The 11,966-nt window shown below is 45.9% G+C and overlaps 1 protein-coding gene across 1 annotated transcript in view; it reads left to right on the forward strand.

The window, feature by feature from the left end:
• Positions 1-11,966, forward strand: part of kirrel1a (kirre like nephrin family adhesion molecule 1a) — a 53,021-nt gene that overhangs the window by 12,000 nt on the left and 29,055 nt on the right. Inside the window, exon 2 of the mRNA XM_023973126.2 lies at positions 10,771-10,920. Coding sequence (XP_023828894.1) covers positions 10,771-10,920 — 150 coding nt within the window. The remainder of the gene's footprint in view (positions 1-10,770; positions 10,921-11,966) is intronic.

Consider the following 11,966-nt stretch of genomic DNA (forward strand, 5'->3'; position numbering starts at 1 on the left):
AGCAGTTGGAGCGGTAAGCACTGGTCAAGAAGGGACAGGAAAGGGGGGAGCGCACAGAGCGTTGGTACCAGGGTGGCCAGCAAAGGGACAGGGAAAGGGGGTGGGGCACGCGGGGTACATGAGTGACAAAGTCGGACGGGAAAGGGGGCAGCAATCGCGAGGAGTACCATGGATTGGGAAAGGGACGAGGGAAAGGTGGGGAGGCGACGGGCCATTGAGCGCTGTACAGTTGGTGGGACAAGGAGAGGGCCAACAGGGATGGTTTCAAAGAGGCAACTGGCGCAGTAACACGAAAGCCGAGAAGACACAAGGAGTCAATGGGGAAAGACACCAGAGGGTAACATGGTGACAAAGGGGAACAGGGAAAGGGGACTCGAGCACGTCGATGGGTTACTATGAAATGACAATAAGGGACAGCAGGGAAGAAGGAGGGGATCTAGGCGAGTATTGCCACAGGGGAGGATAGAGAGCGGAAGATGAGAAAGAGGAGGGGAAAAAAATGAGCACAATGCATCAGATCACATAAGAAAGGAGACTTTCCCCTCTTTCTCTTTCTCCTTTTTCTTCCCCTGTTCCTTCATCCACCTTCTAGCCGTCACCTATTTGATTGAAGGTTGGCCAAACATGTGCCCGAACTACCCAGCCGTGCAGTGCTAATGCTGCCAATAATCCAGACACAATTGAGCAGTATACACGGACTCAGACTAGACTGGGAATACATACAAACTACCATATCCGAGTTTGCGACAGCGCATAGTATTCAGGACAAAAATTACTGTTATCATGCATAAAAATGAATATAGGGGATATAAGGAGAAGAAAAAAACCAAAGGCGACCTCATTCGTTGACCTTACTAGACAAAATGACAAGGTGACTAAGTGCATAAGAGGTCGGTACCGCAGAGGACACCCATCGAGGGGAATGAAAAGGAAGAAAGAAAAAGCGCAGGAAATACCCCATATTGCTTTCGCCTACGATGCATCCCTGATGCTCAGTCAATTCTGCCCTCCTCTTTCCGGTCATCATTCCCCTCTCTATTCCTCCCCTGTTTTTCGGCATAGTTGAACTCCTAGCCCTCATCTTTCCCTGTTCCCTTCAAGTCTTACCCAGTGGGTACCGGCTCGCGTGCCCCTCCTCCCCTGTTTATTACACCTGTAGGCTCCTTTGTCACCACTTACCCACTCCAGTGCTTCCCCCCCACCTTCAAACCTGCTCCTTCTCGTCCACACTCGTACCCTTCGCGTGCCCATTCTACTCCCCAACCTCATCTACCTGCTCCCATTTTTGTCCGCCAGCATCTCATGTACCCTCCGCTGCTCCTCCCCTTCCCTGTCCCTTTGTCACCATCGCAATTTTACCCTCAGCGTGTGGCTCCCTCCTCCCCTAAACTTCCCTGTCCCTTTGTCCCATGTACCCTCGATTGTGCTCTCAACACCCCATTTTTTCCCTCGTGTACCCTTGATTCAAACTCATTTGGCTACATCTAACTTCCCCTGCACGTGCTCTCCCCTTTTTTCCTCTGTCCCTTTGTCCACCATGTACCCTCACGTCTACTTATTGCTTTTCCCCTCCCTTCCCTGTCCTTTTGTCAACCATGTACCCAACAGCGTTCATTCCTCTTCTTTCCTTTTGTCTGTTCCAATAGTGGCAACATGCATCTACTCTCAGACATAAAATAATTCACCTCTCTCTCCCCAGTCCCTAAACTTGCTCTACCTCTATCCTCTCTTCTTAATTTCAATATCTTCTCATGCTCTAACCTCATCCCCCTCTCATGCCCATAGCTCATGCGTCCTCATTTAGTGGTAATTGATGGATGTGTGTCCACGTCTTTCCTTATTAATATTTAGCTCCACTCTCTCTATCATAGTACATGATCCTCCACTTTGCAATCGGGAATAATCGGTTTGCAGTCATAGAACATTAATTATAATTGGAAATGACGGGACAGTGGTGCGGGGAACCCAGGACTGTACCACTCTTCACCGGAAAACCCACAAGGGTTTGGGCGTGAAAGAGAGAGAGCTGGCCTGTGGACCTCTAACAATTAAACAGGATCACACACTGACCGTGTTTGTTCGGTTAACGATGTAAGAGATATGACTAAAGAGTGACACGGCAACGGAGTGAAGGTCCGGGCCCATGTAGGTTGGTACCAAACAAGGCGTTGGACTACGGGTGAATGACAGCGGGAAATAGTGCCTGTCGTGGAATGCGTGATACAGCGGAGTTATAGCAGTATACAGGGCCTGACCCGCCATTGTGAACCGTGAACCTACAGATGCGTCTACAGTGTCACAACCACCCGTGGGAATTACGCAAGAGGTATGATGGACAAAGAGACAGGGAAAGAGAGGGAAGGAACCGAGGGTACATGGTGACAAAGAGACAAAGAAAAGGGGGGAAGCACGCGAGGGTACATGGTGACAAAGGGACAGGGAAAGGGGGGGGAGCACGCGAGGGTACATGGTGACAAAGGGACAGGGAAAGAGAGGGAAGGAACAGAGGGTACATGGGGACAAAGGGACAGGGAAAGAGAGGAAAGGAACAGAGGGTACATGGGGACAAAGGGACAGGGAAAGAGAGGGGTCTAGGAGTATTGCCAAGGGGAGGATAGAGAGGGAAGATGACAGAGGAGGGGAAAAATGAGCACAATGCATCAGACAAAGAAAGGAGTTTCCCCTCTTTCTCTTTCTCCTTTTCTTCCCCCTGTTCCTTCTCCACCTCTAGCCAGTCACCTTCATTTGTTGAAGGGCAACATGGTCCCTTTTTCTCTCCCTCTATCTTTATGCCATATAACAGTATTGCCATGGTGATACTCTGTAGGTTATACCCAGTCTAGTCTACCATACTGCCATGCGGTTATTGGCAGTTAGACTCAGGTGGTGTCGGGCAGCAACAGTGGCACTCCTGACTTTGTCATTGTGCCCTTACCCGTAAACCGATCCTCATCATCATCCTCATCTTCATCGCAGTTTTGTCATCCATCCATCTCCTTGTTTTGCCATTTCGSTATTTCAGATATTTAAGTATCACCAACRGCTGTCCACACATAGGAAACAGAGACAAATACCACATTGAATAGATAAGATAGTAAAAGTGAATATGGATAATATGGTCTGAAAGGGAATAGAGAGAGCGAGAAWGAGACAGTGAGATGGACAATTAATTGGATAGGTGGAGGGAGGATGAGGTCATGATTAACGTTTTGCTGAAAATGGTTGTATCAGAAACAAGGGAGGGTTTCGACAGACACACACACACACCCTCATGCATGCACACACACATACACAAAAACACTTTTTTTGGGCAGTTACTTTAGACGTCAGCTGTTGCTATGGTGACGCAAGTCTGTGATCCAACGACAGAGCAGGATTGGCTAAACTGGAGAGAGGAAGAGAGGGGGAGAGAGGGAGAGAGGGACTGAGGGAGAGCGGGACTGAGAGGGAGAGAGGGAGAGAGAGGGACTGAGCAGGAGAGAGGGACTGAGGAGGGACTGAGAGGCAGAGGACTGAGAGGAGAGCGGACTGAGAGGGAGAGAGGGACCGAGGGGAGAGCGGGACTGAGAGGAGAGGAGAGAACGGGATCTGAGAGGCAGCGGGACTGAGGGAGAGCGGAGGGACTGAGACGGAAAGACGCGGGGACAGAGAGGGACTGAGAGGGAGAGCGGGATTGAGAGGGAGAGGGACTGAGAGGGAGAGCGGGACTGAGAGGGAGAGCGGGACTGAGAGGGAGAGCGGGACAGAGGGAAAGAGGGAGGAATACAGGGATAGATAGGCAGATAGAGATCATTAGATTGATTGACAGATCCATACAAATGTGATTTTATCAAATGTTATTGCTTGAACAGGATTAATAGCATGCACTCAATTCCTTCAGGCACATCAGACAAAGCCCTGACGTCATGGCATCATGTTGTAGCCTTTTGTTTGCTTGGGAGACAGGACAACTTTGAATTCCCCCAAAATGATTTTTAGGTTGATCGCGTACGTGTGGTGAGATAGGTAGGGGCGGAACATCCTATCTAGGAATTAAAGGCGCATGTATTCTGTCTCGATGGTGTTCTTATTAGCACGGGGGCTGGGATTAGGCCTACTGTGATAGAAGACAAAGCACCACATTTCACACAGAGCGAAGGCAAATCTGTAACATGTTATGTTGTTGTTAAGATTATGGGATTGTGAGGCACAAGAGGTGTTAATTGTAGGTCTCTGTGCTATTTGGCTGTGTGGTCAGGCTTTGGTGTGTCAAGTGTGGCTATGTTGACAGCAGGGCTTGGTTTATCTTAGTGTCTGTGTGGATAGAGTTTGGTGACCATGATGTCTCTATCCGGCCACATCATCACCAGCCAATGTGGTCAATGTTTTGTTTGACCGTGTGTGTCCTATTTCTATGTGGTCACCGGTCAGGGTTTGACTGTGTGTGTGTGTGTGTGTGTGAAGACATGGTATAGGATGTTGTCATATGTCTGTGTGGCAAAGGTTTGGCCATATATGTATTTGCGCGTGTGTGCGATTGTGCGCGTGTGTGTGCGATTGTGCGCGTGTGTGTTCATGCGTGCGTCTTTGTTTCATTAGGGCTCTGTGTGTGTGTGTGTGTGTGTGTGTGTGTGTGTGTGTGTGCGTGCGCGCACTTGGTCAGGGTACTTTGTGACCATGTCTTTGTGCGGTCAGGGTACTCGGAGTCTCTCGATGGCATCTGGGGATCACTGACTCAAGGAAATCAGGACACTCTAAATTTGTCACTGCAGCATAACCCACATAATAAAAGAATACATGAGCTTCCTCTCTCTCTCTCTCTCTCTCTCTCTCTCTCTCTCTCTCTCTCTCTCTCTCTCTCTCTCGCTCTCTCTCTACTCTCTACTCTCTTTGTCTAGCTTTTTCACGTGTTCTCTCCTGCTCAGACACTCACATATTGAAGAATGATATGAGCAAGTAGTATGGAAATACACAGAGAAGAGGCCTACAAAAAGACCATACAGATTTGGGCGAGGATCTGTATTTTTTTTGTTGTACCACTAATGTAAGCATTATCTGGGAAGCTGCTCTGTGCTCTCCTTGTCAAGCTATTGAAATAGCCTGACATCCCTGTTGTCCCAGTGTGTAGTCTGCATTCCCACTGTGGATCTTGTTTGTGGTTTTAAATGACCGTGAAGGGAATGCCTTGTCCAGTGGTGTTTTTGGTAGCGAGAGTGATGCCTTGCCTGCTCTGGGGCTGTTTGGTCCTTAGTTGTTGTTGGAACATAGCATTACGCCCTCAAATCAAATCAAAATCAAAATAATTATTAGTCACATACACGATGGTTAGCAAGATGTTAATGCGAGTATGTGTAGCGAAATGCTTGTGCTTCTAGATTACACGACAATGCAGTAATAAACCAACAGTAATCAACCTAACAATTCCACAACTACTACCTTACACCACACACACAAGTGTAAACGGATAAGTATATGTACATAAGATATATGAATGAGTCGGTGGTACAGAACGGCATGGCAAGATGCAGTAGATGGTATAGAGTACGGTATAACATATGGAGATGGTACTGTAGGGTATGTAAACATAAAGTGGCCATAGTTTAAAGTGGCTTAGTGTACAGCTATTGCATAAAGATGGCAAGATTCGCAGTAGATGATTAGAGTACAGTGATCTATACATATAGATGGGTAAAGTAGGGTAATGTAAAATTGTATTAAGTGGCATTTGCTTAAACGTGGCTAGTGTACATTTTTAACATAATTTCCATCAATTCCCATTTAAAAGTGGCTGGAGAGTCAGTAGTCGCCGGGGGAGGTCGGGGGGGTGGGCCGGGGGGGGTGGCACGGCCGCTAAAATGTTATGGTGGCTGTTTAAACAGTCTGATGGCCTTGAGATAGAAAGCGGTTTTTCCAGGTTCTTCTCGGTCCCTGCTTTGGATGCACCTGTACTGACCTCGCCTTCTGGATGATAGCGGGGTGACAGGCAGTGGCTTGGGTGTTTGTTGTCCTTGATGAATCTTTATGGCTTCCTGTGACATCGGGTGGTGTAGGGTGTCCTGAGGCAGTAGTTTGCCCCTGGTGATGCGTTCTGCAGACCTCATACCCTCTGGAGAGCCTACGGATTGTGGCGGATGCAAGGTTGCCGTACGCAGCGGCGGTGATACAGCCCGACAGGATGCCTCTCGATTGGTGCATCTGTAGAAGTTTGTGGTGCTTTTGGTGACAAGCGAATTTCTTCAGCCTCCTGAGGTTGAAGAGCGCTTGCTGGCCTTCTTTCACAACGCTGGTCTGTGTGGGTGACAGTTCAGTTTATCCGTATTGGTAACCCGAGGAACTAAAACTTTCCACCTTCTCCAACTACGGACCCGTCGATGTGGATAGGGGGGTGCTCCCTCTGCTGTTTCCTGAGTCCACAATTCATCTCCTTTTTTTGGAACGTTGTGAGTATGAGGTTATTTTCCTGACACGCACACCGCGAGGCCCTCACCTCCTCCTGTAGGCCCGTCTCGGTCAGTGTTGGTGATCAAGACCTACCACTGTTAGGTTGTCATCCGCAAACTTGATGATGACGTTGGAGGCGTGCTTAGTGCCACGCAGTCGTGGGTGAACAGGGAGTACAAGTACTCATCTCAGTGGTTCAGAGGAGGTTAACACTAGAGTCGACCAATTATGATTTTTCATCGCCGATACCGATTATTGGAGGACCAAAAAAAAGCCGATACCGATTAAATCGGCCGATTTTTATTTATTTATTTGTAATAATAACAATTACAACAATACTGAATGAACACTTATTTTAAACTAATAAAATACATCAATAAAATCAATTTAGCCTCAAATAAATAATGAAACGGGTTCAATTTGGTTTAAATAATGCAAAAACAAAGTGTTTGGAGAAGAAAGTAAAATTTGCAATATGGCCATGTAAAAAAGCTAACGTTTAAGTTCCTGCCTCAGAACATGAGAACATATGAAAGCTGGTGGTTCCTTTTAACATGAGTCTTCAAATATCCCAGGTAAGAAGCTTTTAGGTTGTAGTTATTATAGGAATTATAGGACTATTTCTCTCTATACGATTTGTATTTCATATACCTTTGACTATTGGATGTTCTTATAGGCACTTTAGTATTGCCAGCGTAACAGTATAGCTTCCATCCCTCTCCTCGCCTCTACCTGGGCTCGAACCAGGAACACATCGACAACAGCCACCCTCGAAGCAGCGTTACCCATGCAGAGCAAGGGGAACAACTACTCCAAGTCTCAGAGCGAGTGACGTTTGAAACGCTATTAGCGCCCACCCTGCTAACTAGCTAGCCATTTCACATCGGTTACACCAGCCTAATCTCGGGAGTTGATAGGCTTGAAGTCATAAACAGCGCAATGCTTGAAGCATTGCGAAGAGCTGCTGGCAAAACGCACGAAAGTGCTGTTTGAATGAATGATTACGAGCCTGCTGGTGCCTACCATCGCTCAGTCAGACTGCTCTATCAAATCATAGACTTAATTATAACATAATAACACTCAGAAATACGAGCCTTAGGTCATTAATATGGTCGAATCCGGAAACTATCATCTCAAAAACAAAACGTTTATTCTTTCGGTGAAATACGGAACCGTTCTGTATTTTATCTAACGGGTGGCATCCATAAGTCTAAATATTCCTGTTACATTGCACAGGCGGCCCAAACTGTTGCATATACCCTGACTCTGCGTGCAATGAACGCAAGAGAAGTGACACAATTTCACCTGGTTAATATTGCCTGCTAACCTGGATTTCTTTTAGCTCAATATGCAGGTTTAAAAATATATACTTATGTGTATTGATTTTAAGAAAGGCATTGATGTTTATGGTTAGGTACACGTTGGAGCAACGACAGTCCTTTTTCGCGAATGCGCACTGCATCGATTATATGCAATGCAGGACACGCTAGATAAACTAGTAATATAATCAACCATGTGTAGTTATAATTAGTGATTAGGATTGATTGATTGTTTTTTATAAGATAAGTTCAATGCTAGCTAGCAACTTACCTTGGCTTCTTACTGCATTCGCGTAACAGGTGGTTAGAGCGTTGGACTAGTTAACCATAAGGTTGCAAGATTGAATCCCTGAGCTGACAAGGTAAAAATCTGTCGTTCTGCCCCTGAATAAGGCAGTTAACCCACCGTTCCTAGGCCGTCATTGAAAATAAGAATGTGTTCTTAACTGACTTGCCTAGTTAAATAAAGGTGTAATAAAAAATAAAAAAATAAAAATAAAATCGGCGTCCAAAATTACCGAAATCCGATTGTTATGAAAACTTGAAATCGGCCCTAATTAATCGGCCATTCCGATTAATCGGTCGACCTCTAGTTAACAGATTAGATAGCGTATCTAGTGAGCTACGTTGATTTTATCTGACTGGGTAGGAGCCCTAATTTAGAAGTTTTCGTGGTCATCGCACAGCTTATATTTGGACTAATGGTGGATCACATTGATATTGTCACTTTGGGAGCGGTATTTTCTTTAACGTGGTGTGCCACAGGGCTCAATTCTAGGACCACTGATCTTTTCTATTTTCTGTGATTGACTTGTAGTAGGCCTATGCTAGATATACAAATGCAGATAGTATCTATCTACATTATGTTTTATGTTCTCTTTGGAAAAATGTACGTTCTGTTTCTGTCTGAAGGCTTTTCTATTATTGACCGGGACATTATTTATACATGGCTGTGTTTTTCATGATATCAGGCATATTGTAGGCTACCTCCTTAAATCACACAAATGCAATCAGGTTGGGTGGGTTAGAGTATGTCCACACGTGAGAAAGAGAAAGATAGGGAGGGAGTTAGAGAGAGAGACTTGGGGTCGTGGGCGGGGGGTTGAGCAGGCATATGCCAGTTGTTAAGAAAGTGAGAGAGATGGGGACCTACAGAGGAAAGCTGGAGGGTTCAGAGAGAGAGAGGGAGGAGAAGTAAGAGAGAGAGGGAACGGGGGAGAGAGAGAGAGAGAAATAGCCAAGCTAGAGGGCTGATATTTAATATGATAAATGGGTTGTGACAGTGTGGCTCTAAACCCCCTCCAACCACTAGAGAAGGAGGACGACCACGGAAATAGACAACAGTATGGCTGGGCCTACCGAGTGGCGCAGCATCTAAAGCACTGCATCGCAGTGCCTGAGGCGCCACTACAGACCCGGGTTCGATCCCAGGCTGTGTCACAACCGGCCATTACCGCGAGTCCCATAGGGCGGCGCACGATTGGCCCAGCGTTAGGTGAGGGTTTGGCCGGGAGGGGCTTTACTTGGCTCATCGCGACTCCTTGTGGGGGGCCGGACACCTTCAGGCTGACTTCGGTCGTCAGTTGAACAGTGTTTCCTCCGACACATTGGTGCAGCTGGCTTCCGGGTTAAGTGGGCAGGTGTTAAGGAGCGCGGTTTGGCGGGTCATGTTTCAGATGACGCATGACTCGACCTTCGCCTCTCCCGAGCCCGTTGGGGAGTTGGAGCGATGAGACAAGATCGTAATTGGATTGCATTTGGATATCACAAAATTGGGGAGAAAAAGGGGGTAAAATACAAAAAAATAAAATAAATTGAAAGCAGTACGGGAAAAGGACATATACAACATGATGTGTGTATACAGTACATTCAGAGAGAGCGAGAGTGAGAGGGTGAGAAGGGAAGAGAGAGAAACAGCACCAAAAAGTGAGACATAAGTGCGACCTTGATTGTCATTATTACATTTTTTAAGAAGAAAGCGGTATGAAAACATTTCATATACAACATATGTATACATTTATAACAGCTATCCACGTTCAGAGAGCGAGAGAGAGAGAAACAACACAAATAAATGGGAGAAATGCGACTTTGATTGCCATTCTTTCATTGTTTACTAGGACACGTAGCAACAACATTATAGTGTAGACAAGAGAAAGAAAACAAATCCAACTTGAATTCCCTCATCGTTTAATGGCCTTCGTCTTGATGAGCTGCTTATTTACTGTGTGTTGTGTACTGTGGAACAAAACCTTTTTCATATTGGACAAGCAGTCACAACACTTCGTCAGATGAATACGGCACAGTTTTATACTGCAGAAAGAACTGTGGTGGCTCTCAACTGAGAGCTGGAACAGCCCTGTAGAGTAGAGACAATGACATGTACTGTAGTTAGACGCGAGATAGAGAGAGAGATGGAAGAGAAGACAAAGATAGAAAGAGAGGTTTAAGAAAAGGGAAGCCATGAGGGACTGGGAGACGGGGGTAAGACCCAGTGGGTTATATCCTAAGGGTGTGATCTCCCTCTCCTCTCCTCTCCTCTCCTCTCCTCTCCTCTCCTCTCCTCTCTTTCCCCTCTCTTTTCCTCCTGACTCAGCTCAAGTCTCACAACCTCTCTCTCTCCCTCCATTGTTCAATTATTTTTCTCACTTTTCCCTCAATCCCTTTCCATCTTTCTTTATCTTAATGCACTCCCTCTACATCTCCAACGTGTTATCTTCGTCTTCTGTTGAAGGAGAAAGAGATACGATATCAAACACACCATCTGAAATTGTAGATCATTGTAGATTAAGAAGAATTTAGCTTGTAGGCTGTCTCATCTTACCACAAAAACTCCAATGAGTGAAATGCTCCTCTTTGGCTTCTACAGTTTATGTATTAATTCTCAGTTTGTGTATAATGACGCTGTATGTATGTACTGTAGCAACAACACAGCTGTGTATGTAACATTAACACATGATGTTTGTAACCATGTTTATGCACTCTTCTCTCTCTCTCTCCATCTCTCTCCCCCTCCCTCCTTCTCTTACCCCAGTGTGGACAGCGCGTTTCTCCCAGGAGCCAGCGGACCAGTCGGTTGTGCGGGGCCAGAGGGTGATTCTGTCCTGTGTTGTGTTTAACTACTCAGGCATTGTGCAGTGGACCAAGGATGGACTGGCCCTGGGCATCGGAGAGGACCTCAGGGGTGAGACTAGTACAACTCTAACACCGCCCAAGTCAAAACAAACCCAAAGCCCAACACATGAAACCCAGTCTAGTTGCCTTCCTGAAAAAGCCTCTATGTCTGTCTTTCTGTGTCTGTCTCTCTGTTTGTCTATCTGTGTTTGTCTCTCTGTGTCTGTTTCTCTGTGTCTGTTTCTCTGTGTCTGTTTCTCTGTGTCTGTCTCTCTGTGTCTGTCTCTCTGTGTCTGTCTCTCTGTGTCTGTCTCTCTGTGTCTGTCTCTCTGTGTTTGTCTCTCTGTGTCTGTTTCTCTGTGTCTGTTTCTCTGTGTCGGTCTCTCTGTGTCGGTCTCTCTGTGTCGGTTTCACTGTGTCTGTCTCTGTGTATGTCTCTCTGTGTTTGTCTCTCTGTGTTTGTCTCTGTGTCTGTCTCTCTGTGTCTGTCTCTCTGTGTTTGTCTCTCTGTGTCTGTCTCTTTCGTTCTRTCTCTCTATGTCTTTCAATCTCAGGCTCTCAATTCAATTCAAAGGGCTTTATTGGCATCGGAAACATATGTTCACTTTGCCAAAGCAGGTGAAATAGATAATAAAATAAACAATCAGAAATGAACAGTAAACATTACCCAAAAGTTTCAAATGAATAGAGACATTTCAAATGTCATATTATGGCTATGTACAGTGTTGTAACGATGTGCAAATAGTTAAAGTACAAAAGGGGAAATAAATGAGTATAAATATGGGTTGTATTTACAATGGTGTTTGTTCTTCACTGGTTGCCCTTTTCTTGTGGAGACATGTCACACATCTTGCTGCTGTGATGGCACACTGTGGTATTTCACCCAATAGATATGGGAGTTTATCAAAATTGGATTTGTTTTCAAATTCTTTGTGTGTCTGTGTAATCTGAGGGAAATATGTGTCTCTAATATGGTCATACATTTGGCAGGAAGATAGGAAGTGCAGGTCAGATTCCACCTCGTTGTGTGGGCAGTGTGCACATAGCCTGTCTTCTCTTGAGAGCCAGATCTGCCTACAGAGGCCTTTCTCAATAGCAAGGCCATGCACACTGAGT

This window comes from Salvelinus sp. IW2-2015, linkage group LG3, assembly GCF_002910315.2.
Source record: "Salvelinus sp. IW2-2015 linkage group LG3, ASM291031v2, whole genome shotgun sequence".
Lineage (NCBI taxonomy): Eukaryota > Metazoa > Chordata > Actinopteri > Salmoniformes > Salmonidae > Salvelinus > Salvelinus sp. IW2-2015.